Source organism: Lipophrys pholis (genome assembly GCF_963383615.2).
Source record: "Lipophrys pholis genome assembly, chromosome: 4".
NCBI classification, from domain to species: Eukaryota; Metazoa; Chordata; class Actinopteri; order Blenniiformes; family Blenniidae; genus Lipophrys; species Lipophrys pholis.
Window position 1 is genome coordinate 27907381 of NC_137637.1, and position 27952 is coordinate 27935332.

General features: G+C 41.5%; 3 protein-coding genes across 3 annotated transcripts; 2 read left to right on the forward strand and 1 right to left on the reverse strand.

The window, feature by feature from the left end:
* Positions 1 to 907: 907 nt before the first annotated feature.
* tshba (thyroid stimulating hormone subunit beta a) lies at positions 908 to 2443 on the forward strand. The gene is made up of 2 exons (XM_080461473.1): positions 908 to 1191; positions 1885 to 2443. Exons 1-2 carry the CDS (start codon positions 1030 to 1032, stop codon positions 2164 to 2166), a joined length of 444 nt encoding a protein of 147 aa, XP_080317599.1. The 5' UTR covers positions 908 to 1029; the 3' UTR covers positions 2167 to 2443.
* Positions 2444 to 6796: 4353 nt separating this feature from the next.
* On the forward strand, positions 6797 to 11885 carry slc25a55a (solute carrier family 25 member 55a). The gene is made up of 10 exons (XM_080461507.1): positions 6797 to 6908; positions 7598 to 7706; positions 7967 to 8092; positions 8430 to 8485; positions 9643 to 9733; positions 9830 to 9948; positions 10040 to 10235; positions 10350 to 10504; positions 10593 to 10668; positions 10770 to 11885. The coding sequence occupies exons 2-10, from the start codon at positions 7687 to 7689 to the stop codon at positions 10927 to 10929; spliced, it is 999 nt and encodes a 332-aa protein (XP_080317633.1). The 5' UTR covers positions 6797 to 6908; positions 7598 to 7686; the 3' UTR covers positions 10930 to 11885.
* Positions 11886 to 14421: 2536 nt separating this feature from the next.
* Positions 14422 to 27683, reverse strand: LOC308108806 (tetraspanin-2-like). The gene is made up of 8 exons (XM_080462044.1): positions 27487 to 27683; positions 24121 to 24223; positions 17249 to 17346; positions 16933 to 17007; positions 16752 to 16838; positions 16595 to 16666; positions 15518 to 15601; positions 14422 to 15418 (listed from the first exon to the last, which is right to left on the reverse strand). Exons 1-8 carry the CDS (start codon positions 27553 to 27555, stop codon positions 15353 to 15355), a joined length of 654 nt encoding a protein of 217 aa, XP_080318170.1. The 5' UTR covers positions 27556 to 27683; the 3' UTR covers positions 14422 to 15352.
* Between the last annotated feature and the right edge of the window lie 269 nt (positions 27684 to 27952).

Genomic DNA, 27952 nt, shown 5'->3' on the forward strand with positions numbered 1-27952 from the left:
GGTGACTGATAGATTAGTGGGCCTTTGAGTGAAATATTTTATATGGCAGGCAGTTGTCACCTATATTGTAACTTTTCCTGCTATTCACCTGTTGGCCAATTGACAGAACACATACATTTATTTGTGTAAACCCCAAAGTGACTGAAATAGGAGACACCTGTGTTTCACTGGGATGACTTATTGTGTCGCAGAGACTGACTAACCTGGACAATCATTAACCTCAATTCTAGATAAGGGAATCCTTGCAAGTGCAGCCTGGAACATCTGGTGTATTGCACTCTCACAGTGGCATTGTTATTGTTCATTGACACTCCAAAGCGTTACTCCGAGATAAAGCTGAGGCCTACTGCTGCTCTTTTCAACAAACACATCTGCTTTGAATGTCCTCTCGCTTTGTTCTGTACAAGTTTGGACTGTGGCGACTTGTGACTCACCCACATTGCTGCCTGTTCTTCAGACTGGCTTTTATTTTATTTTTTATTTTTTTACACTTTCACTAAAACTCACACAAAAGCACTGCCTCATTAATGTCTTAACTTGATTTGTTTTGGAAAAGGGTATAAAACTCAGTTCAAATTGTAATAGTGTCTCCTTTGGAAATGTGGTTTATTTCAAGCTGAAATTAGGTTTTGAGGTGTCTGGTGACATCTAGTGGTCATAGTATTAAAATTTTAGACCCCTTTTATCATAAAAAGATAGTTATTGCATGAATTGTTCAAGAAGCAAATAGTTATTCATGTCATCCACATAATGGCCTAAACGGTCACTAGATGCTTGTCGTCACAGATAGTAGATAACAGTCAGCCTGGATACATATGGATCATGAAATATGTGTATAAATACTGTTCAGCAGGGAGGAGCAAACTCGGAGCATTATCTCATCTGCAAGCATCCACGCTGAGCAAGCAGGTAACTTAGACCAAAAATAGAGTTAACTGTCGTTTTTAATGATCCATCGTCACGGGTTGTGGTTGTTGTTTTTTCTTTCTTTGCAGGACCAAAGTTGATTGAGGAAACACCTTGCTTGACATGGAATCCGCAGCGTTCACCTGCTGGCTCCTGTTGCTGCTCTTCAGCCCGGCTGTTCCCATGTGTTTACCCTCCGGATTCACCCTGTACGTGGAGAAGCCAGAGTGTGACTTCTGTGTGGCTGTCAACACAACAATCTGTATGGGATTTTGTCGTTCCTGGGTATGTGTTTTGTAACTTAAAAAAAAATATATATATATATATATATATATATATATTCATAAAGAAAGATATCAATGGGAGGATGGTGGCCAAGATTTTAGGTGAGGGAGGAGGAAGCGTGTTACCAGAACTTTGCTGTCTTGGGTCACATAGTCGACAGGGCAGCGCTGTGGCTCCTTGTGCATGACCCCTGACCCTTAACTGCTCAGGTTGCAGCAAAACAACTCACCATGCTGACTCTAGAAAGGTGAAACCTATTGTTCTTCCAAGAAAGAAATAAATTCTTACACAGGAAAAAAAAAAAACATTGTAAAAGTTGTCTTTAACAAAATTACCTCATGTGACTGGCTGTAAACAATAAAGGGAAAAAATTAACTCCAATTAAAAAAAAAAACTATTTCTTAGAAAGCTTTTTTTTTTTTTTCATCCCCCTGGGGATAATCATTTCTCTACAATCAGGAAACCTCAGTGACATACAATATTTTAGAGGTAAAGGGCTGAATTCAGGGAGTACAGTGGTGGCAGTTGTGGGATTTGAATGTGCAGGCCTCTGATCACAGGCTCACTTACCCAACCTCTGGGCCACTATCTTGCCATGTCTTAGCCGTGTTTAGTGTTTTTGTTTCTTTGAACTGATCCTACAAAATGAGCACTAATCGATGGTGTCCCCCATTTTTTTTGTTTGATGACCAGGAGAGGAACTGGATCCGGGACTACGGGAGCCGGCGTGTCAAAAGCCAGAGTAGTTGTACTTATGACAAAGTGGAGTATCACACGGCCCTCTTGCCCGGCTGTCCCATGGACTCCAACCCCATGTTCACCTACCCCGTGGCTCTCAGCTGCCACTGTGACTACTGCAAGACGAGCAGCAGCGAGTGCACACAAAGAGCGGGCACGGCCAGAGCTCGCTGTACCAAACCTGTCAGGCGTATATACCCATACTCTGGCCAGAACAGCTACATGATTCCTTTTTAATTGCCTTCTTTTGTACACCTTGTTCTTTTACAAAAAAGAGCTCTGTTTTCCTTTGACTTGCGATTGACACCAGACTCGTCACCTGGACTGTTATCTTGTGCCATATTCTTTGGTTCGGCTTCTCACGTTCAACAGGCAGTATCGCCCTTGCACGTTTGTTTGTTTTTGTTGGCTTCATTATTTACCCTTTTGTACGTGTGCATTCTTGACTCTTAGATATATTGTGTTTGCTCCGAGGTGAACACCGTGGATACATGTCAATTAAAGCTGAAGTCTCTAAAATAGCTTCCTGACTAAGCTGTCCTCACCTTAATCACGTCCTGTCACACCACAGCTTTTATGTTTACCACATAACAAACACAAGACCGTCACGGTCCACAATGTCACCTCCGCTTCTATATTTGCATCAGAGGTCATTCTAGAAGGCACGTGATTGTTGACTCAACCCATTTTATTAAATAGATTATCGGTGACGATGCTAAACTCCGAAAGATCTGGCACACTGTGGACTGAGGAGTCACCGAACACCGGGCTTAATGTGTGAGTTTGTTAACTCCGTGTCAGTCTCATCCGTGTGTGTGTGCTTTCCCATTCACAAAGGGAATTTCAGAAGACAGCTGGAGCTTAAAAATAGCTCTGCTGTTGCGAGTGGGTGGATGATGAGTCCATCACGAGGGTCTCTGTGACGCCGCCTTCATCATCCAGTCTTTTAGTTCATCGCCACAAAAATACGGCTTTCTTTTGTCTCGGTTAAAGATTCGACATCAAAGGTTGGTGTTTATGTAAAAAATAAGAAAAAACATCCCCTTATTTTTTAATCATTTATTGGATCTCTGACAAACATTTGAAAAGCATAAACTAAATTAAAAAAAAATAGAACGCAGATCCCCGTGACATGATGTTAAAGATCTTAGCACTGCTTCTTGTTTTAACATGTCAAAGTCACAATTTCAGCCACACCTGGGAACGAGATGTAAGTCGAGATATCACACTTCGATACGCCTTGCTACCTTGCCCTCGTGAGCTGCACATGACCAAGCCTGTGATAGAAGATATATCAGTTTATAAAAAGTATCAATCTATTCCTTTCAGACCATGTGAACAGTCGTCTGAGGAACTGGTGCATTGTGGCATTTGTAGTTTTGTCACCGTATATGGCTGTATAATCTGTACAGGAGGCGCTCCTCTAATCCAAATACATTAGAAAAGTTTACTTTGATATTTTTTTTTCATATTTTGACAGGCTGCACTGTGCTGTAGTGGTTAGTGCTCTTGTAGTTTGAGTCCAGGTTGAGGTCTTTCTGTGTGGAGTTCGCGTCTCTTCGTTTCCATGGACCGTCAGCCTGTCCAGGGTGGAATCTGCCTTCACACAAATTATCGGATCGGCTTCAGCCCCCACAAACTCGGAATAGGGTAGAACTACATAGAGCGTGAGTTAATTATAAATCTAATTGTAGATTCATTCCGAACCATTTTTCTTGCCTCAAACGGTCCATCAAAGTCAAATAATGCCCCTTGTGGCAAATATCTGACGTTCAACATTGTTTTATTTGGCTGTTCTTGTGTTTTTGAGGCGCTGAGGTGTTTTCGTGGCTTCTGGACTCTAAAATCAACGGCCTTGATTTGACAAAATGTTCTGAATTGCCCTGCTTATATTGCGTAGTGGTGCTTTGAAAACCCCAATCCCCTTTTGGATGAAGCAGTGGATGAGAGGGAATTTGCTTGCATCAGCAGTTCAGGGGAACCAGCTACATAGTTCACATACCGATCACTCTTTCATTCAAACCATGCCATTCTGTTTGGGTTGTGTTTATTCATCTAGAAAAAAAATGTGTGAATTTTTTTTTTTTTTACCAGGGAGGCAGCATGGCTCATAGGGTGGCAATGTTGGCGATGTGGTTGTCTCACCCTACAAAGACACGCTGACCAGAATCATCTTTTATTCAATCGCTTACAATTAATTTAAGAGTTGAACCTACATGTGACAATGTGCACGATCCTAAAGCCATTTTTTATACAACTGATCATCAGCTATGTATGCTACATCTGACATTTTAATATCGGGGACAACTGCTAGGAACTTTGTATTTATTAACATTTGCATATAAACAGACTCCATATTCTGGAATGCATTTCATAAAGATGCACATCTGTAGTCACTGTTCTCTGTATTTGTTTATTAAAATCAGGATGCACAGTCAGACATTGATGGTCCCTAATTCTTTGGTTGTTGCAAAAAAGTATTTTGTTTTATTAACATAGTCTTTTTATTTAAAAATTAATGCAGCTGCGACAATTGAATTTGATGTGTGGGTTAGAACGTTCAGAGTTGGAAAGTTTGCAAAGGAAAATAACAACCAGGCTGTATAGTAGTCCATACACAGAGCGATGACGTATCAGCTGAAGCCTCTATTGTCCCATTTAACCATGTGTTAACCTGCACCTTTTCAAAGATGCAGGTTAGAGAAGCGGACTTGGGATCAGAAGTTCTCAGGTTCGAATCCCACAGCTGATGTGTTACTACTGTGGGCCCCTGAGCAAGACCTTTGACCCTCGTAATGTGGCTGCATGTCTGCATCTTAGAAATAGGATTGGTCAGAGCAGGTAAAGGAATTTCCCTGAGGGGGTTAATAAAGGTTGGTTGGTTAGTTAGTTTGTAGCATGATAACAAATGGGATATCTACTGATGTGCTTTAGAATATAAAACATAAATATCTGCTGAGTCGTTGTCGTTGCAAATCCAAAGTAAAGCACCTTTTGTTAAGGCTTTAAAAATAGGCCAAAACACAACGTAAAACTGGTTTTGTCTCTAGGTTGCACTATGTGTGCCTTTCATAATTGGTGAAGGAGTGGTCCCCCTGCATGCATGCACATCATGTCAATCTGCCATGTTCATACCGTGACTGCAGAGCACGGGCTTTTCATGATTTTTAAGGACATTGTCAACACTGCTACAGTAACCAGCAGAGAGAAGGTTTTTTTTTGTTTTGTTTGAAAATTTTAGGGGCATTCAACTGTATACCAGACTAGGACGTTCATATAATCTCTGAGATGTGCTTTTCATCAAAGCGCATGCTAAGATGCAAACCTAAGTGATGTCAGCACTTTTCTCTCAGTTACGACCTCATGGAGACATGAGCATGACACCTGATCCCTTTTATTTGTTTTCGCTTATCATCGTTGGATGATCAAAGAATAAAACAGACTATTTGCTCTTGGCACTATAACATGTAACACACAAGTTATAGGACATAAAGCTGCTTTATAAAGAGATTTCATTTGATTCAATTGTTTTCTTCACTTGTACATATAGAAAGCAGGATGTATGCTTGGAGATTTGGTATGGATTACCTACGTAACATTGTGAGCTAACAGCCACAGAGATTTTAACTCTGAAGTCTTGCATGATTGCCTTGCAGGCTTCAGCATGTGTCGCCCATAACTCCTGAGCTGCAGATGTCTTGGAATGAGTTCAAACATGCCAAAGCAACTTGTTACCTTTTGACACTTTAACCTGATTTCCCTCTCTTCATATTATGTCATGTGTATATGATGGGCTATCTTCACACATGAAATATCCCCTTCCATCATTTGATCATCTGTTTTTAAGTCATGTTTTAACTATATATGTTTAGTGTCATTGTTTTTGTCTTGATTTGGTGAAACCCTGCCTTACATCCACATGAGTACATACAGCCACACCTAACATCTTGATCTGCGCTGCTCGGGGTTCCAATTCACTGAGCACCTCAACAATGAGAATGGTCAGAATGAACATTTAATCTCACCATTGTGTTACTGACAAAAGACTGAACCGGAGTGGTGTGGACATTCTATTTGGGATTTGAAAAACTAATTCTGGGACTTGATAATATTACATGGATATTTGCTGGGGGGGTGAAAACCCAAACGTTTCTATTGGTAACATGCCCTGTGTGAGATGTATACCACAAATAAGAAGTTTCATTGTATTATAATTATGATTTGAACATTTGAAGGTTATTTGTATTAATGTTGGTTCACCTCAGACCAGACTACATGCAGTGTTGAGAGGTTTAACTAATTTTATGAACTGGTGGCATGGTTTGTATTTTAAGTATGAATGTGGTGAGAGACAACATACCATGCAATTATAGGCTGGTGCATTTCTTAAGTCGTACACCTTATGTGACATCATATGAGATAGAAAGACCTAGAATGAAATGAGACCACAATGGAATAGTACAGAACGATGACACGATGCAGGCGGAGCCTCTTATCTTAACACCGCCTGATCCTACTAGTACTGAGATCCCGTCAACTTTCAAGGTTCTTGTGAAAGACGACCCATTTGTGAATCACGGGCTTACAATTTTAAAGTCATACACTAAACGTTTAGCATCAAAAAATGTGGAATGTGTACAGACTCCCCCGCAGAACAATGGCTATTCTGTATTTTCATGCCGACTGACTGCCTTCTGAGACTGTGATTGGTGGAGCAGCTTGAGTGACGGGTACATCTACCAATGAATCAGAGGGAGTTGGGCTCAATCGACCAATAAGGCTCCCAGTATTGCCGACCTTCTGATTGGTTGTAATGGTGGGAAATGGGCGGGACTTGTTCTCTTAGCTTTTAAAATTCAGTGGAAATTTCCACTGAGTCAAGTTGTCTCTATATTAGCAGGCAGGGCGGACCAGAAGGTGCATTCCCGGCTTCAAGCAAACTTCAGAGAACTACTACAATAAGACTGTGTTTTATTTGGGTGAGTAAAATGGCCACGTAGCCTTGTATTTGCTTTTTATTTGCATTCGTGTAATAGCTGGTTCTTGCACTTGATTTTTATTTGGTTTTCTGGACGGCATTGTTCTTGAATGGATGCATGTCTCCTGCCAACCCCACGCTGTCTGTAACATTCTATTTGACTGAAAACAGCGTGATAGTTATCTACTAATGTGTTATTTGTTTTTCTTGATCGTTTAATTGCTTCTCCACAACCAATTATGCCTTTTACATAATTTCAGGAGACATTTATCTCAAAAGAAAATGTCAGGGTGTCAAACTTGCACGAAGTTCTTTGCTTCGATGTTTTTGCCTGAATGTCACCTGCTGAAACTCGCTCTACAGTTACGTCTTTGTACATTTCCCGTGTCTCTATGTCAACTTAAATGGATATTCAACTTTAGCCGCTAGATCTCTATCTCCAGACTAAAGAAAGTCGGATAATGCCCATATATGGGGGTTCCGGTATTCGGCATGGACACGCCCACGGGCGGTACAGTCATAGTGAGAGTTTAGGCCTCGCGCATCATCGGTCACCCTGAGCCGCACAGATAACCTAAAGCCTGCAGCGGGTGGGATAATCTCAGGAGACGTACAAGTGTGAGAGCAGACACAACCCTGACAGTATATTCTTAGTAACTCCTCCTCCTCCTCTTCTTCTTCTCCTTGCAGGACTCCATTGAATTTACTACAGCAGCACTTGAATCTTCTTCACGGTTTTCTTTGTGCACTCTCGTCTCTACCCTCGTTTGAAAGCCATCATGTCTCAGAATCAAATCAGGTAAGTCTTTTACCACCCGTTACCTAACAATTATATTCATTAATAAGAAATATTGACATTACTTTTCGAACTTCTCGCCATCAAATCAATATTGATTACTGTATATAAAAGTACTGAATATGTAATGAGATAAATCATAAACAATGTTGGCAATTGCTTTTAATTCCTGTTCTATCCACATCAAAGCTATTACTGTTACATAGTTTGTTGCCTGAGACAGTTTTTTTTTTTTAATCGTTTTGCGTGTCCTCTCCTTTCAGCCTCCCAGCCAAGCTCATTAATGGAGGCATTGCTGGCATTGTTGGAGTTACATGTGTCTTCCCCATTGACCTGGCGAAGACCAGGTTGCAAAACCAGAGGCAAGGTCAACAGGCCTACAAAAGCATGTGAGTGTTTATTCATAGACGTTGTTGTTGTTTTCCACCACAAACACTCTTGTTTGCCCAGTTTCCTGGCATTACATCCCCACCATGCCCGTGTGTAATCCAGATCTAGTCTGACTAATCCGACAGTGACGCATCGTCACTATTGCGCAGGATAAGGAACATTCCTGACGCGATCTACTGGACTCACATTTTTCTCATTCCTCAGCTGTGGGGTGGTCCTTGCCCTTTAGCATGCCTTTACTGGCGGAAATTTTACTGCCACTAAACGCCCGCCCAGTGTGTACATTTCCCTCAGCCGGCCACTCGTTCTCACTTTGTTTTATTTTTCGTTCTGTAGGCTGGACTGCCTGGTCAGGACGGTTCGATCAGAGGGATACTTTGGAATGTACAGAGGTAAGATTTTCACATATCTGCACAGTAGGAAGCAGTAGGCTAACAGGCGTAGTAGAGGCGCTACAAAAGGAGTAAATGTGTGATGAGGCTGAACACTGTAATTATTAATTATTGCTGGATGCATTTGTGTACCGAGAGTTCAGATGTGCTGCAGGTTCAGTGCATTAGAAACTTGAATTTTCTTAGCATGAGATCAATTTGCAAACCTTACGACCATAATGTATTTCCAATGAGTTTTTTTTTTGTTTTGTTTTGTTTTTTTAAACATTTCATTAAAACTGTATGTAAAGTAACACATGCAAAAGGTTAATCTACAAAAGTGAGATCTTTTTTTTTTTTTTTTTTTTAGTGTGGGTCTCTGCTTGTGTGAGGAATGCATCTGTGTTTTTCATATTACAGACCTGGGGTCCCCGGGGATATTGAAGGCTAGCCGATAAGGCGCAGCCGCGCTGGAGGCAAATCATTTAATGGTTCTTACAATATTGCTCTATTTAAAACTGTTAGGCTCAAGTCCTTGTTTTACCATCTGTTTGTTCTGTAATTTGACTACTTCTCCAACAACCGCTCGACTGTCCGTCCCTCCACTGTCCTGTCAACGTCTAACTTCTTAAAAGACCAGGAACCCTGTAACTGCAGACTTTGGTTGATCTTGCAAGCGATTGGGCAAACTGATCAGTATATGAAGACGAGTTCACACAAAGTCTGCAAACGCAGTGCATAGTCTCGTCAGTCTGTCCTGTCACTAACACCTTTGTCTGGTTTTGACTTGTCGCCTTTCGGTAGACGCAAAGATGTTCTTTTTTGAAAGTTTTCCCCGTATTAAACGGGCCCCGTTTTCATACACTGATTCACTCTATGTCTCAGACTTTGTTTCGTTCTCTGAATTTTGAGTCGCTGTCTTTCTTCTGTGTAATAGTTTGTTTGTTTGTTTTTTTCCACCTCGTCGTCTCTTTCAATGTGCTTCTTCTTGACTTTGTCCCCCTTTATTCATTTCTTCTGGGGCTTCTTTAAGCATTATGTCTGTGTATGTTATTAACGCCATCCTTTTAATTACATTGTCATGTTGTAATGATAGAGGCAGGGGAATATTTCTGTACTTGTGCTGAACGAAACGCGATTGTGGCTCGAGTGCCAACTGTGTGTTTGTTTCTCCTCAGGCGCCGCGGTCAACCTGACCTTGGTCACTCCCGAGAAGGCGATTAAGCTGGCCGCTAATGACTTCTTCCGACACCACCTCGCTAAGGACGGGTGAGCGCAATTAATGCATGGACGCGTCTTTTCTGGGAGGTGAAGTATCGCATCGGCTGACTTCCTTTTCTTTTTTTCCCACTCGTCTGTCAACAGGAAGGGGCTCACTGTGGCCAAAGAGATGCTGGCAGGCTGTGGCGCCGGCATGTGTCAGGTGGTTGTCACTACGCCCATGGAAATGCTTAAAATCCAGCTCCAGGATGCCGGCAGACTTGGTAAGGGAAATTGAAAGTTACTTATATTGTTACTCGGTGTAATTGATGTGTTTAATGACCACGTTGTTGCGTCCCGTCTCTCCTCTTAAAGCGGCCCAGCAGCAAAAACCTGTCATGATGTCCTCCACAAAGATCGTGGTTGCCAACCCTCTGCTGAGCCGCTCCTACAACTCCGGCGCGGCCGTGTCCGTCCCACGAGCCGTGTCCGCCACGCAGATCGCGAAGGAGCTCCTCCATACGCAGGGCATCCAGGGGCTCTACCGAGGGCTGGGGGCAACACTGATGAGGTAGAACAACTGATTCCATCTCGAAAAGAAACCAGTTTTATACTCGTCAGACCAGTTTTTTTTTTTGTTTGTTTTTGTTTGAGTAAGTCTCAAACAACTTTTTGTCTCTTTCAGGGATGTTCCCTTTTCTGTGGTTTATTTCCCCTTGTTTGCGAATCTAAACAAGCTGGGCAAACCCTCTCCCGACGCGTCGTCTCCGTTTTACTGGGCGTTCCTGTCGGGCTGCGGTGCAGGATCCATTGCCGCCGTGGCCGTCAACCCCTGTGATGGTGAGTTTTCTTCATTTCTGTTGTCCGCCATCCTTCCTCGTGATCGCAGCCTCAATGCTCACTTTTCTCTTTTTCTTTTTTTCTCCAGTGGTGAAGACCAGGCTGCAGTCGCTGAATAAAGGTGCCAGCGAGGAGTCGTATAACGGCGTTATGGATTGCGTGAGGTGAGGCAGTGAGCTGTTCATCGAGGCAGTTTCCTCACTTCAGTCGTGCCTTAACATGACCTGACTAATCCCCCCCCCCCCCCCTCCCCGTGTCTCAACAGTAAAATCATGCGTAAGGAGGGGCCGTCCGCCTTCCTGAAAGGCGCGGGATGTCGCGCTCTGGTCATCGCCCCCCTCTTCGGGATTGCACAAGTGATGTACTTTGTTGGCGTCGGCGAATACATTCTGGACAACTCGCCCCTGGGCCTCCTGTCTGCGTGAGAGCACGCCGCCCTGCTGGCCGACTATGCACGGGGAAACGAAAGGCAGCTACATAACCTCATCCGTTTACCACCACAAAGCAAATCGGTGTCGTCTTTGTCTGACAGAAAGACCCCCCTTTTTTTTTTTTTTGTTGTTTTTTGTAAGATTTCAACACATCTGACCGCTGTGTTGCACTTGAACACTTTTGTGACTTATTTCAGGAGGCTGTGGAAACTCGTTTGCACTTGAAGCTGTTGGCCTTACTGAGCTGTTGACTCGGGCGTCAGTGTCAATACTTTCTGTCTCTGGAGATTCCCTCTGTGAGGGAGGGGACGTAATCCTTCACAACCGGAACTATTTTCTAAAATAGTGTCATCATTTTGTACAAAGTAGATATATTTTAAAATGTTTTTTGTTTTTGTTATTATTATTATTGTGAATTCAAAATCTTGCAGTAATGTTTTGGGGTGATTTTGTTACAAAATATTCTCAATCTTTAATTTTGGACTAAAATTCAAAATGGATGATACAGGGGGTGGGGGTGGGGGGCAAGTTACAGGATTTATTGCAAAGAGATTTAGTTAAACACATTTTTCAGTAATCAACTGAATCTCATCATGAAACCTTCCTGTTGACATGGGACCACAAACTGTGTCCTCGTATTTCCTCACTGTAAAGTGATCTGTGACCTACTCTCTTTGTATCTAAGAGAATCTGCAAAAACTTGAGCTGCATCCATGCACAATATATACATATGTATGTGTTTTGTCCACATATTCTTACTTCGAAGTATTTACATATGCCGACCTCTCGCCCGAGAGGAGCGTTTCGTTGTTTATGCCTTAACAGACTGACTCTGTGAAAACAAGCATTACTACTTTACTGTTCAAAAAAATAATAATTTCCGTACTGTGATGGCATTTTGTACTCGCTGTGTATAAATGTATATATTAAAAATTTGCTATGCCAACCTTTCTGTTTGTCATTGACGTGTTGCTTTAATGAGAATGTTGACCATAAAATGACCTCATGCAATCAGAGGCTTACAAAGTGGCCTCATACTAACAATGATAGTTTATGTGATGTCATTTCCAACATGGCTACAGCCACCATGGGTCTATATTCAAAATTTAAGGGCTGCACAAATCTCCAGGACATGAATTAAAACATTCACGACTCTTCTTACACTTAATACAATGTTAAGAGCTCTGACACAAGTCATGTTAATAGTATTTTAGAGGTTTTGTTGATATGAACATAAAATAAATCATCTTGAGGGTTTAATAGTTTATCATCCTGAAGCTTTCTCACGTTGACGCAAAGTAGAGAATAGTCTCCTCACCAGGAAGCAATTGAGTGTTACGTCCCTGACATTCCCAGCCTGTTGCATGTTATATATGGACATGCGCGCTGCTTGTTGAAGTCCTTTTGTTTGAACGTTAAACTTCAGCTTGTGGCAGTGAGCAGCACTGAGTGTTGAGTAAAAACAAAAGCTTTTTCTTGGCGGTATATTATGTAATATTTAAGTTAACTTCAAACCTATGTAACCTTACATAAGCAGTCTTAACAGTCCAGTAAATCTATATATCTTTGTAACATGCATTAGTGTGATGAGCCGCCATGATTTTTATTTTTATTTTGTAAATCTAAACACTTTTCCTTTATTGAATTCAGTTTTCACCGTGGATTCCTGTTTGCCGTGTTTGGTGGAATTTGATGATTGCAGTCGGATGAAATAAACATATTTATAATTTTTTAGGTCATACCATGAACTTATAATTAATTTATTTCTCAACACTTTTGTGTTTTCAGTCTGGATAATGTTTTATATTTACTCGTAACACTTTCACTGTTTCAGTTGCCCTGCTTAGTTATGTTTTAACCCCAAAGTTAATGTATAATTTCAAGTTAAAGGCTTTACTTATGAAGAAAAAAAGCTGAAAGGCACTTGGCCAGGAGTCTTAAACTGCTGTCAAACATTAGTCCGCTACATAATCCAATTCGGCTCCTGGTTTTAAAAATAAGGAAAACATCAACCTGACTTTATTTGAACAAAAATAACTACTGTTGTTGATTTATTCACACGGTTTTAGTGAGAGCAGAGGACATAAAACCACACTGAGACCTTATCACAGAGATCAATCCACCTCACTGTTCCAGTAAGTAGCTGCCTCATCATAACCACACTGAGGGTCAAAACAATGCAGGTCAAAGACTCACGATTAAAGGGCACGGCGGTATATTTTGCTGTAATCTGTTTAAATTAGTGTAATGTTGGAATTGCATTTTTTTTTGGGCTTTGAAATCTTCAATTTGATGGAGTTTTATCAAAATGAACCTTTTTTTATATTAACAAAAAGCAAACAGTTTGAGCTGTCCCAAAAATAAATGTGTGTATTTCAGGGTTACAACTGTTGTTGTGGTCCGACCGACTCCGGATCAAATGGATCTACATGTGGCCTGTGAGCGATTTGACACCAGTTGAACAATGCGCTGTCGCGCTCCAGGGGGTCTGGTGTATATACTCTTTTCTCCGGTCTGTTTCTTGTATTTACGTTCGTTTCCTGCCAAACGTGTTGTTTTCAAGTTTTAGTTCCTGCTCAAGTCGACCCACACGGACGTGCTCAGGAAACCGTCTTCACCGCAAAAACAGAAAGTTCAACGTCTCGCCGAACAAGAAGCAAAGGCGACATTGAGGCGACACGGGCCGTCGTGCACCTGCTGTTCAGCCACTTCGTACCTTTTCATGTGTTTGACCCTGGTTTTCATTTTCTGCCGAATTATAGACGGCCTCTATCGCAAAATACCACTAAAAAGTGACTTATTTTGTCAGTTAGTTTTACTTCCACAACATATAAGGTTCAAAGTTTCATGCATCTTTGAAATTTACAATAAATAACAGATGAAGAAACCCAGTAAAAGTTGTTAAAAAAGTAAACGACTGAAAACGACTGAAATCCAACTTTGACTGAAAAAAATCGAAAAAGTATTTTTTGAACATACAGCAGCATTAAAAGTTACTATATGAACCACAGTAAAAGAGACTTGCAGGAAAGATAAAGATTAAAATGAGATCTAAAGCTTAACATTAAGGAATAAGAAAAACAAAAATGAAACATTTATAGAAGATAGGAAAAACATTTAGGCATAAAATGATGAGATCATAAATCACAAATGCTGCGTAACAGCCGGACTAAAGAGATTAAATTTATTACATTATCAGTCTGTCTTTGATCATCAAAGGTTTTTTTCCCATCAGTTTGGAAAACGTGGCCGTGTGTATTATGATTTCTTTTCTTCAATCTAATTAAGCTTTCCCCTTTAAAAAACCATCAGCTCGCAGATCTTCTACTTTTCAAGTCAGACAGCTACACGGATTCCGTGGTTCTACTTCTTAAGAACTCCTTTAGGATCAATTTTGAAAAATGAAAGCCAAACCACTTTAAGCCGGGTATCAAAATAAAACACTTGCCAAGTGTGATAATAATGTAAAAAATTAACGAGACAAGAAACAGAAAACGTTTTATTAAAAGCACCCAGAGTTTTTATTACGGTTAAAAGAATTACAGGAACTATATTACTCTATAATTCACATCTTATTGGCACACCAACAAAATTTACATCCACAACAATTGACACGAAAATGCAAACTAGCTCACGGTTACAGTTCAGAGACGCTCCAGCACAAAGTGTTATCGACTTTCAGAGAAAAAAATGCTTTGGAGATTTACAACGGGGGCAGTTTATCGTCAGACCTTCCTCACCTTTTCGCTTCGATATCATGGCTACACGCCGCTCTATTGTGCTTTGCAGGGGCAAATACTTGAGAGTGGCGGCAGGAACAAGCACAGTCCTAAACGCATGTGTCAAATCGCAAGAGTCCAATAGCAGGGGGGAGAGACGCTGTCACGAAATATAGGCACAGAAACGGACTATTTACTCTGCAAAAAAGGTAGGCTAGTCCTCAAAACACAAAAGCACGCTATGACTGGCATTAGGCCTGAAAGGGTGAGAAAGTGCACAGGGTGAATAAGGTTAAACAGCGGGCGTATAAAACAGGTGTATTTACAGCAATACTCCCCAGTCACAACCATTCCTCAGTCAAAAGGCTTTGTGTGCTGCGTCGTAGCCTCTGCGGCGCGCCGGCGGTCCGGCGGAAACGCGTTAAAAGTGTCATGGAGGTGCGTTAAGAGCGGAGCGTGTGTTACGAGAAAAGGACAGGAAGCAATCAGTGTTTTTCAGTGCTGGGGGAGTCGAGGAGGACGCGTGAACGATCCGGCGTATCGGCTCGCTGTTTGTGAACATCCCCACCACCATCAGTGTGAACGACGTGAACTGGCATCTAAATGTGACTTTGGCGTTTCCCTACCCATGTGGCTGTGTGTGTGTGTGTGTGTGTGTGTGTATGGCCTGTTTGGGGGGGGGGGGGGGGGTTCACCGTCTATATAACCTCCCTGCTGTTCCTGATGGCACAACAAAGGACCATGCTGAAGACCATTCCTATAATCTGAGAACAGAATGGTGCACGTTAGAGCTTTGGTAACATTAAATATTCTGCTGTATTACAACCAATACCTCCAATATTGAAATACAGGTAAACACTCACCATGACTCCTGCGATGCCGATCCCCACGAAGCCAATGATGTGCAGCTTTTGGTCAAAAAAGTCCGATATTGCAGTCAGACAGTCCTGAAACAAACAAGACAGACGTCATAGTGAGGATGAAATATCCTCAACATTCATTTTAGGAGGAAATCAGAAGGAAGCATGACTTTTACAGGGATAGTTAAGGGTACGTTTTGAGTATAAAGCCAGCAATACATCATCGATATCACTTTATCCGACTCATGGTCACAGGGCAGTGGGGCTCAGGTGACTGTGGGAGGAGGCTACAGAGACGTCAGTGGACGAGTTGTCCTACAATCCACACAGTCACACTCACATTCACTCCTCGAGGCTATTTACTGTCAACAATTAATCTCTTTTGCATCCGGTCTGTTGGAGGAAGGCAGAGTTCACAGAGAAACTCACGAGCTGAAGAAAAAGGTTGGACATGGATCAAATATCAGGTGATCTGGTTTTATAATGCCATTAGTGAGCAAACCAACACATTTATCCTCGTCCAGGATAAGACAGGAGCTATGGCAAATATAGAGACACTGACATAAACACACACTCACGTTCACTTATTTGCAATGCGATTTCAACCTCATGTGCATGTTTCTGGACCGTTTCAGGAAAGCAGAATCACCCAGAAAAGCACGGGGCAGGAAAATATAGTTTTAATTGAAAGTTAATGTACAAAAAGACAACTTTACCGCAATTCTAGGACTCACAGATGGTCGTCGATTGATTTTCTTTGAGTCACCATGGTAAAGAGAAACTTGTCACAATTCTCAGAAATGATTTTCAAAGAAAAAATATCATGGAGTTTTTTTTTTGTTTTTTTTGGATGCAGCTTTTCACTTCTCTTTATTTATTTCTCTAATTTGCTCTTTCTCCATCCTTCCTTCTTCTTCTCTCTGTTCACTGCAGTCTGGATAATGTCAACTAATTAAAAAATACAAAGGAGATTTCCTAAAAAGTAAAGAGAGACCTCAATGTGCTGTATGTGATGAAACGCTCCTCTTAAAAAAAAAAAGAAAAGAAAAAACCTGTACTGCCCCCTGCTGGAAAGTTTACCTGCGTGTCCTCTGCAGCGTCTTCACACAGAGCAGCAGTGGTTTCAGGGGAAGATCCTCCGCAGCAGTTCAGCTGTGCATTTCAAAGTAAAATGACTTCACGTCAGTAGCAGTTGTGGCAATCCTTCTGAAGAAAGTCACTGAGAAGTTTTACTCACTATTTGGTGGTAAGCGGCTGCGGTGCCGTTTGAATTGTTGGCTTCTGCAAGGGAGCTGCTATAAAACTTTTGAACTTCCTCAGAAATCTGTTACCAGAGGAGGTGGATAGAAAAAGAGTTAAACAACAATGGAAATACATTATTTTGTGTAAATCAACACTGAACGGATGGCCGACTCTACCTTTTCCTTGTTTAAGAATCCAAACACACCGGCAGTGATTTCTGCTCCAAATATTATCAGGAGGCAGGCAAAGAACTGTAAAACACAAACACATACTTCAGTTATTTCAGGGAACTGAAATGTCCTAATTAAGAGACTGAGAAATGCAGTTAGTCCAGAAATTGTTTTTTTTTTTTTTAAACTAAATTCCTCCCAAACTTAAGCATCACATTATATTTCACAGCTTTCCCTCTTGGAAACTTCCTTTAAAATATCAACAGTGCAATACGGATTTTAACGCTACAACAGGCAGCTTTCTTCAAGCACCGAAACGCACCGATGCAAGAAGACACTGAGACTCCCGGACGGCCCCGAAACAACCAAAGAACCCGACGATCATCATCAACCCGCCTGCTCCAAGGAGGATGTAGACGGCTGAGGAGGGAGACAAAAACAGGGAGATCACATGAAAAAAAATCTAAAATAAATGAACAGTCCGTGATAGAAAACTGAATGAGAAGTTGAGATGAAAGCTGACAGAAGCTTTGAATCAGTCAATCTAACTGACAAACATTTACTTTAACTCTAGTGTTGCATCCAAAACGCCTAAAATAAAAAGTTGTACATATGTTGTCCAAAACTGAAAACATATTAATTATGTCTGCGAAACTGAAAAATGAAGTGACAATTTCATGTTTTGATATTTTCCTCCGTGATATGAACCCAGTAATAAGGTCATTTTGGGTAATGTGTAATTCTACCCGTTTCAAAGAGAATTAACATTTTCCTTTGATCACCTGTCAAACCAAAAACCTATTAAATTTGGGAAATCGACTCACGAGCCCTAAAGTGGGAGTACAGAGGCCGACATGTTGGCTTTGTCTAGTCTATGAAGACTTATCTGACATAGACCAGACGCTCACTCGAGCCATAGCCTTGTTTTGTTACATTTCTCTCCCTTGTTTAGTATCATCTTGTAATATGCAGTTTTGTCCTCAATCATGGAACACATATTTATTTTTATTTATCAATTTTGTATTTAAAATGATACCAGTCATGATGATTTCCGAAGTTCCACCTCAAAAAGTTCAACGAGGATATGATTATTTTTGCAACACCTCCTCTATTGTCTGCATGGTTTCAATATTTTTAATGTTTAATATTTTTGTACAGTTACAAAACATAAATACTGAATTTTGGTGAGCTCACTGGGTGACTGAGATATAACTTCTTACACATATTGTATGAGTGACCTTTTTAAAAAAAAATTATTTGAAATGAAATATAATAGTATCATGTTATTTAAGCTGGGCACATATTCATTTATTGATTTATCTATTAATTCATCAAAAGCATTTGGGTTTTTATTTGTTTAAAATGAAGCTGTAGTGATTGTGTTTGAGTTGTAAAAGACGGAGGGGGTGGCAAAAGTTTGAATTGGTTCAGTTCTGCTCACAAATAAAATAAAAAGACAAGAAAAGCAGTTATTTGTTGGTTTGTCTGCCTTGTGACCGAGCCTGTGTGAATTGTGTTTGTGTTGTATAGGAGGAATTAATTCAGATCTTATCAAATCTTGGAAATCTAAATTAAAACAATAATTACACATATGAAATCACCTATAGTCACTTTTGTGTTCATTATGAAATCACAGACTCAATTGATGTTTTTGTCTTTTTGTTACATGACTGCACTTCCCAACACTACCAGCAGATGGCAGTGTGAGCCCAGTGTCTTTTTCGAAAGCGTTTGAGTTGGGGGTGGGGGTGGGGGGTGGGGGGGTTCTGCCAGGAGGAAAAAGGTGGAGGTGGAAACTTAATTAGTTGCCTAAAATCTCTGAATCTGCTCCCACAATAAAGTGTGATTATCAGCCTACACTTTTACTTTAAAGCTGATAAATGTGAAAGAAAAGCTGCTCATCAAACAAATCAAGAAGTTATTATAGCGGCTTGATTTCAAATAAGCAATTATAGAAATGGTGTATAAATTGTGCTTATGCTGCCCTGTCTAAATACACGAGGTGAGAAAGCTCCGGTAAAATTGCTAATTTAAAATGTTGAGGCAACAATAAGAGAAAGCGCTGCAGCCTGTGGGAGGAACAATACAGTGTGTTGGATTGTTTCCCGCCTCACACCGATGCGAATAGCTTCTTCCTGAGGCTGCCTGTTCAGTGTGCGGCTGCTGAGTCTGAACAGAATCATAACAGAGTCTGAATCCAAGCTGATGGAGCTGGAGAGTCTACTGAGGGACGCTGCTCGCAGTCTGCCTGTTCGATGCATTAGCTCAGTTTCCCATTACTCAGACCTTAACTGTTTGTGGTCCTGCGGGGCAAAGCGGTGAGAGAGATGCCATCTGCCTCATAAAATCAAATTTTTTGGGGGGAGAGTTTTGATTGCTGCTGAATGCCACCATCACAGCTCCCCTCGGGCCCGGCTGATGTCATCCAGCTCTACTTTTTGCTCTCCCAGCTCTCACGACTGCCTGAGCCCTTTACACTGTAACTGTACACCGGGCTGGTCCCCAAGCTCCATGCTAAGGGGCCTAATCAGTGACATAGACAGCAACCACGGCAGCAATTTAATTAATCCACATGGGGCTGGGCGCAAGCTGTTGTTTTCCTGCTCGCGAACAAAAAGGAAGGTAAAGATGAGTTGAATCGACTACTGAGCTGAAGGGAGTTGGAAGCAGGGGAGAAGTGGCTTCAAAGCAGGTTCTCCACGACGGCAATGGAAAGTATAATGGGCCCAGAAAAGCCTCTGTATATACCGACTGTCCACAGTGAACTGATCCAGGCTCCTTCGTTTTCCATCGCTTCATCACTGACCCTAATATTTTTACTGGAGTGGCGATAACCTGCAGACCGCTGCCAAATGCACTTCCTAATTTTTAAGTAGCATGTCAGCAGGCATCAGAAACATCTGTAAGCTCTCCCTGGTTAACCCTGTCCCTATCTTATATACACGCGTAAAACGGTTGTTTACTTGTAAGACAAAGAGTGGAAAGTAAAACCAATTTCAGGGAACGCTGCTACTTTGCCTTATTATGGTATGACATTGTTTTGTCTCTTTGCGGGGGGTTAAGTGTTTGGCTGTGAGGTTCCATGTTTCTGCTCAGAAAGCCCCTGATAAGAGAAGATCCTCTGCAAGATCGCTTCACCGTGCAGTCACCGAGCGTTACAGACTTCAAACTGAGTGGAGGTTTATACGTCCTCCAATCAAAATGGATCGCACAATATTTGACAAATCCCCTCCCACATTTATTAACCTACTTACTCAGTGGTACTTCTTGCAACTTGCCAAGTACTTGCAGCAATAATCGTAGGTAGAGATTAGTTTATTATTAATGACTTACTTTTATAAATGAACAGGCTCATTTAAGGAGTCAACATTAAAACAGCGGTTGGCAAATCAATGTTCATTTAGGTTTTATTTCCCAGTCTCAGTACCACAGTTCTGGTTAGAGAAAAAATAAATATAACATCTAAAATAAAACCATAAATATAACCATTCTCTAATTTAACATTTAGCATCAAGTTGTATAAGAGATGAATAGTTTTCTTGCATCAGGTTTATAGAAGGTACCGAATCATTTTACAGCCTTATGTCCACTCTACAGTGTCAAAGTTGTTGTGTTTGGGCTTCTGCAGAAACAGAAATATGATTAATGGAAGAGAATGTGTTCCCTACAAACAAATGAAGAGCATGGTCTAACATCATAAAAACATGCCATAAGATATTATATGGCGAATAAAACGTGATCTGGAGCAAAGGCTCTGTTTGCACCGTTGTCCTTGGTGCCGATCACCCTGCTCCTCGTTGACCGATTTATCCCCAGGGCATGATGTATGTTGGCGCCAGGCAGTCTGGATCCAGGGACATTTGGACAGTTTGAAGCGGTCCTTACAGTTCCAAATGCTGTTGAAGTGGTCAATGAACTTCATCCCATTGGAGATGCAAGCTTGAAGTCAGCCACATATTCAGGGCTGAAAGGCGAGAGAAAGATTCAATTCTTTTTCCCAGGGTCGGAATGGGGCCTGAAATGAAAAATGTTTTGCGACTTCAAGTCCTTCAGTGTCTCCATTAGTGGGAAAAGGGACTTTTCCAGGACCTCAGAACCCGTCTTTCTCCGCGGTAAGTTAAAGGAGTCAATGTGAATGCCAATGCTTATGTTGCTGGGATGTGTAGACAAAACAATGAGTAACGTCTCCTCCTCCTGCAATGTTGTGTCGGCCACAGTTAAAATGTTCAGTCCTTCACGTTCCGACTCGCCTGGCGATGCAGTCCACAATCAAAGGAGTGAACGGCTGGTCTTGTATGGAAAAGGGAGTTTGTTGAATTTCTTCTGTTTCTCCTGGGATTCGGTTTTTCGTCATCGTTCAGTCTCTTACACACAACAGCAGACCGGCTCCAGACTGGAGTCGACGCTTTAGGTCGGGATCTGATGCTGCTCCAGTTAGAAACATGGCGTTTGACTTTGGAGCCTCGGCAGCTATTCCAGTCATATTTAGACAAATCCATTGAATTGTTGCAGCAATGTCCACGGTGGGATGCATTCCCATGCAATGCAATCTGTGTCTGTTCAGTTACATTTTCAACACGTACACTGGTTGCAGTAGAGTCAAAGAACTCCTTACTTTCACGTATTTCATTCAATCCTCTCTTCATGCAGCGTTACCTTTTCGTCCATTTTCTCACAGTCCTTGCAGCTGGATGACATTCTTTCCGTCTGTATTTGTTGAACGCCTCAGGAGTTTTGTTCCGTATCAGTTGTTATCAGTTCCACTAAATATGTTTATGTCAACAAAGTATTTCTTGAAAAAGTTATTTTGTGTGTAAAAAAAATAAAGAATCACGAGAGTAGCAGGTGAAGAATTTAAAGGCAAAAGAATGAGCAGAAATAAAAACAAAGGCAAAGTGGAGAGTTATGGTTAAAATAACAGGAGTAGGAAACACCTCTGCAGGTTAAATTTGTATGTTTTAGCTGTGAGTGTGTGGACTTTCCCTTGGTGCTCCTGTTCCCTCATAAGGTCTGCGTGCACGCTCGTGAAGTTATCGGATTTCTCTAAATTGCCCAAAGACAAATGTGAGCAGGTGTGAGACATTTGTCTGCACTTCTGTGTTCTTCCCCTCTCTCTCTCTTGCTGGGATTGCCTCTGAACATCAGAATAATTCCTTGGATAAAGTGTTTATAAAAAAAAAAAATAGATGGATGGACATTAACTCAGTTTACATGTCACATTTACAAATGCTGTGACACCAAACTGAAAAAGAAAAGTATCGTGCCTCCTGAGCTTTGCATAAACAGATAAACTAAAGTAATATCTAAGCAGCCCTGCAGACTAGTGACTTGTTCAGGCCATTGTTGGCTCCCTTTGATTTCTTTGGAAATTGTGAAATATGTGTTATTTTGTTCAGTTTTGCAGATATTTGGATGTAATGGTATATTTCTATACTGGACTTCAAGTATAGAAATATCTTTCCACAACACTTCACGTGCGCAGGGAAGACGTTTGTCGGCGGGCGGGTCTCTGACTGGTTGGCCACCCCTGATTTGCATAATGATTAAACAATTATGCGCGCTGTAAATCTTCCCTTCCTTATGTGCACAAGCTGGATCACGATTCAAACGACACCCTCAAAGCAAAAACAAGACAAGTTTACGTTAGTTAACATCCTTCCTGTTCCTACAACCACAGGGTTGCCTCCTGCCTCCTGCCACCTGCCCCACCCAACCTGCCACACATGTCCTGTGGGGATCCGGCTCCATGAAAGCACAGCCGAGAGCTGATGAAGTGAAGTCACCATTTTAGGTCATGGTCTAAACGGGTGTAACAAGAATAGGCTTCATTCTCATCGTCTGCTCCTACGCAGAGCAACACAGAGAGGGCCTATTGTATAGAGTGCTGAACACTGAAGGCTGTTTGTCTCCTCTACTGTATGTTTTAATAATCTACTCTGTGTTTTACTTGGGGCTTTACAGAGAAACTCTTCCTTCAGCATCAATCAAAGAAGAACGCCAGTTGTGAAAACTTTCAGCAAAAACGCAGATGTTATTATTCAACTATCACAGGAGCCGTTTGTCATCCTTTGACCGTGTCCGACTGTCACGTTTATTACTTCAGGCAAAATGTAATCAAATCAGTGTTAATGAGTACAACATAAATCTCCAACAGCACTAAACCCGAGCGCAAACACTGAAGATGCATTTCCGTCACTCTTTGGCATTTCCTCATCCACTAGTCAACCAGCCCCACGACACTGAGAGCAGCCATTTAAAGAGTGAGTGGGCAGGATGAGAGGACTTCAAATGGAAAACCACTTAGCCGTCAAATGGGCCTAATAGTTGAAGAGAGAATGGATAATTAAAACAACTTCCAGCACGCTTTGTGCAGAAGAAGTGACAAAACATCACGTTGCATTGGAGAGAACATGCGGCTGTAAAGCACTCAGGGATGAGTGTCACACCTGTGGCCCCTGAAACCTCCCTCGGTCAAAATGGCAGGGCGGCGTCCCTCTGGGAAGATAACTAGGGCCTTTAACAATGATCATCACAACGCATCACTTGCACCACATTATACAGTCTTGAGTGTCCCTACCCAGATATAGTGAATTTCCATGCCACCTTAACTCATAGATATTGTACTCCTGGTCCCCGGGGTTCAGTATCTTGCCTAAAGATACTTCAGCACATGTTCAGGGCAAGATGGGAGATCAAACCACCATCTTACATTAAACCTGATAACAATGTATTTCATAACAATCAGATGTGATGAAGCAGGAGTGGAACAAACTCGTACAGGAGTGTGGCCCTGCAGGTGGAACTGTGCTCACCTGTATGCTCAACCACTTGATGAGTTTTGATGATATAGGTTTGGACTGCTGGAGGACCTCATCACACTATTTAGACTTTGCTCTTTTATTCAATCTCCACGTATTTAGATGTCACGAATCCATGTCAAAAACTTTGTGTGCTCATTTTTATTTTTTTATTGATTGTAGTCTCTGTACTTTTTTTTATGTCCAAGTGGGAGGAGCACAATGTCTCCTTTTGGTTTTTTCGGGAGGTTTATTGCTATTAAAAAGTGAGCTTTTCCCCTCCATCGTTGTGCGTGCTCTGCGATGACTACATTGTAAGTACCACAGTATAAATGCACTCCATTAGAGTAACATCCGAGGCTGATGTGAGGTGAAAGTGTGGGAATGGGGGACGTACCTATGAAGAAGGTGGAGGGGGCTTCATCACCCGTCAGGAGCTCCACTATTTCTGGGTCGAACCTGAGCCACAGTCCCACTGCCAGCACCAACAAGCCTGACAGCTGAAGAGGGAAAATGATCAAATTAACATTCACGCCGGAGAATCTATCCGGGTAACAATGCTGTTAAAATACAGATTCACACATTTCGGAGTCTTGTGAAGTTTCTTTGGATTAAATAACGTCAGTGGTGACAGCTCCTCTCAAGCCGTTTGTCCAGAAATCGCTTCAGGCCTCGGCAGCGACGTCTCCTTTTTATTTTTTTTTTAATCTGTCTTGTATCATCAGTTAATTAACATTCTGCAGATGGCGCTCTCCTCTTTGTCTCTTCGGTAAAAGTGTCCACCAATGCTGAGAGGTAGGTTGTTTTTGGTTTTTTTCCCCCCATCTCGTGATTCAAAGCAACCTCCTGCCAGATATGTTAATGCTTTACTTCTGCAATAGCTGAAGGCCTTTCAAAAGAAATCCACCGGCCAAAACAAGGTGAGGGGAAAAAAAAACAAAAAAGAAAAAAAGCCAACTATCTTCTCTGTGAAGCATCACTCCTCCTTCCTGAGAAACCACAACCAGAAATAAACAAATCGATTCAGGTCAGGTGTCACGCTGAGAAAAAGGAATACATCTGACCTTCCATACAAACCAAAGAAGCATTTTTTCTTTATTTTTTTTTCTTTGGTTTAGTTTAATTCAGTGTACTTTAGTTTCTCGTTGTTCTATTGTGCCAAGAAGAGAGCGAGAGAACAAGAATAGTGTCAGCTTAACTTTGTTAATTCAGTTTTAGGTTTTGTTTCGTCAAGGAGGAAAATATAAGATAGGGTTGAGGGTTTAAGTCTGGTTTAGTTCCTGATCAGCAGGAGAAACGCTGGTCAGTTAATTCATGTAGTTTATTTAAAAATCAACATTTTTGGGGGGATTAGTTGAGGTGACTGGACTTGACTATAATTGAGTTGATCTTTTGTTTCTACAACCAGGAATATGAACCTGAAAATGTGAGCTATACTACATATGCATTCGTCCATCAGTGAATGGACATTGTCATAGTTTGGAATCTTTCAAAACAAATGCAAATTTAAACAACAACAAAAAGCAACATTTAGAGTACATACATCCAGTACAATGGTTTCTTTTAAATTGATTCAAACTTTGGAAATGTAGAAATAATCATCAACCCTAAACGTTTTAACGGCATAAAGAAACTGAATCCCACCGGAAAAGTGAGATTTGGTGGACCTCTTATTCTGAAACCCTTTTATTTGTCTGTTCCTTGTGTTCAAAAAGCCTACGAATGATCAAAGGATCAAAGTTTGTAAAAGACAAACTAAGACTTTGCAGCTCTCATGTCCACACGGCGCATCGAAGTATCACGTCTGAACGCCGGCACCGGCGTCGGTGCTCCATCTGCCCGTGGTGGGTTTCAGCCACAGGCTGTGCCAGTCTCACGGTGCCTGGGTGATGTAACTCACGCTGGCATTGGCCGCTTGTTGGCTCTGCACCCCAAAATGACAGCGTACTGTACGCCTTTTTTGGCTCCGACCACAACGGCTCTGCTTTCAGTCCCCAAACTGCCAAACAAAGAAGCCGCTGTCACTTTATCCGACACAAGTGATCTTCTTACGGAGCACAAGATAAGTCAATGCAGCCGTCTTAAAAGCAAATATACTCTATCATTCAGCGGTTAAATATCAGTACCCATCACCAACAACTGAAAGGGTCTGATACAACAAGCGAGCACTTTACATTTCTGTGACACTCTCCCATAAACCTGTTTGTCATCCTTTGTATTCACTTCATCAAAGGCCCTCACAAAATCCAAACAGAAATGCAGCTTCTATTTACGAATTAACAAGAGTCTTCTTATCTTACGATCTGAAGAAGGATCTGCTGACGTATTATAAACCAATAGTTTATCATCAGAGATACATTTGCAGGACGACAAAACGAGAAAACAGAAAGTGCACAATGTCTGTCATTGAATGATTCACCTTATTTTGACTTCTTTTGTCATTTCATAAATTTGCAGTGCAGCTCTGTATCTCAAAATGTGTGTGTGCACGTGTGTACGTGTAGATGTGCTTCTAGGTTTATGCATGCAAATATTTTCAGTTAAAGTGTCAAACGCAGTCTGAAAAGTCCAATACAAATAAAGATTGATTTGATTAATCCAATCCAATGTACTCATATGCCAAACTTATGTAAAATTGTTTTCCCCACCACATAAATAAAGAGGAAAAAACTTTAACAAGATAACCAAAAATAACATTATCTTGATTCAGGCTTAAAAAAAAGAAAAAAAAAAAAAAGAAAAAAGCTTCAGCTACACTTTTGACATATGCTACTATCATTATCAGTTACACTTTGTTATTATATCAGCCAAATAATCTGAAAACATTTGCATATTAAAATCCTAACAGCTATAGAAAAGCTTTTTCTAACCCAAAAGTAATAAAGCCCTTACTCTGGATTCATACACTGAGATGTACAACCTGACATCAGCGTCACACACGTCACTGCAAAGAAAACCAAAACTAAATCCACCCCCCCAAAAAAATTGTTGCTTGTAAATTTGCGCAGCGGAGCAGACCAAAACAAAAAAAAATCACACATTGTTCCCAAAACAAATAAACCCTGTTGATGAAAAAATAGAAAAATAAATAAATAAAAATTCCTTCCCACATACTGTCAGACCTGCAGCAGGGAAGTCACAGCATGATGCCAAATGATGAGAGTGTGTGTTGGAAAAGTGGCAACACACTGCAGCTCCGGACGACATTGCACACGAGATAAATCATCATGAATGTTCAAAGGCTTACGAGCCCAGATTGGACTCACTCATTAATTACTAAACAGAGGTTTGTAGAGGCTGTTTCAGAGGCGATCGTTTTTTGTTTAAGCAGCTCGGAATGGACTGAAATGAAAAGATAATTGATCGTATAAGTCTGGATGAGTTTGGGGATGTTGGGGGTGGGGGTGGGGTGGGGTGGAGTTGGAGAAAGTGTGAACAGTGCAGTTTGAACAGAGGCAATCTGCTGCATCCACACTTCCCCGCTGCATAACGAGCCAGGCTCATTAAAAACAAATATCAAACAATGTGAGCAGGATCGATGGTGAGGCATGTAAACAACAGTGGCGCGTCACAATAACAGGCTGCCCTCGTGAAAACAAATCTAGTCAGTTGCTTACTTCAATAAATCAACATTTTTTTTAAGTAGACAATAATGAAAGCAGTCGTGTTGATTTAAAAAAACAAAAAACAAAACAAGAGAGGGATTTTAAAATTAGAAACATTGTTTCCACGCTCGCTGCGCGCGCGGCGGCGGCGGACTCACCCAGAAGATGAAGTTAAAGACGAAGAGCAGATATTTCACGCATTTCATCCCACCCTGCACTTTGCCCATGATGCCCCCTGGTCCGTCGCGTTCTCCGATCCGCAGCGCGATGCCCTCTTCTTTTGCAAATCTTCGCAGTCGCGCGTCAACCCCATGCAAGTGATGGTGAAGACCTGCGCCGCCCGTCACACCATCCGCGCGCCAAAGCATGCGCACAAGCGCGGCAGCGTCTCGCGCCGCCCATTACGCGTGAGCCCAAGGTAGGTTTTTTTTTTCTTCTTTTTTTTTTTTTCAGGGACCCCCTAGGGAGGAGGAGGTTCATTACAGCGTGAGAGGTCGCTGCTGGGGTTTGACGCTTTGTTAAAAAAAAAAAAAAAAAAAAACAACAACGAGGGACAAGGGTGTGAGAGCAATCTTCCAAACTGGAGCACATTTAATCACATTTTCTCCACTGAACTTCATTTGT

Excerpts from the sequence above, each read along its gene's own strand:
- tshba (XM_080461473.1), top strand. The coding sequence starts at position 1,030 with ATGGAATCCGCAGCGTTCACCTGCTGGCTCCTGTTGCTGCTCTTCAGC. Across the intron at positions 1,192-1,884 it reads TGGGATTTTGTCGTTCCTGG|GAGAGGAACTGGATCCGGGA; the intron begins GTATGTGTTTTG and ends TTTGATGACCAG.
- slc25a55a (XM_080461507.1), top strand. The coding sequence starts at position 7,687 with ATGTCTCAGAATCAAATCAG. Across the intron at positions 9,734-9,829 it reads CACCACCTCGCTAAGGACGG|GAAGGGGCTCACTGTGGCCA; the intron begins GTGAGCGCAATT and ends GTCTGTCAACAG. Across the intron at positions 10,236-10,349 it reads CTGGGGGCAACACTGATGAG|GGATGTTCCCTTTTCTGTGG; the intron begins GTAGAACAACTG and ends TGTCTCTTTCAG.
- LOC308108806 (XM_080462044.1), bottom strand. The coding sequence starts at position 27,555 with ATGGGCAAAGTGCAGGGTGGGATGAAATGCGTGAAATATCTGCTCTTC. Across the intron at positions 24,224-27,486 it reads TCTTTAACTTCATCTTCTGG|CTGTCAGGCTTGTTGGTGCT; the intron begins GTGAGTCCGCCG and ends TTCCCTCTTCAG. Across the intron at positions 16,839-16,932 it reads GATTCTTAAACAAGGAAAAG|ATTTCTGAGGAAGTTCAAAA; the intron begins GTAGAGTCGGCC and ends CTCTGGTAACAG.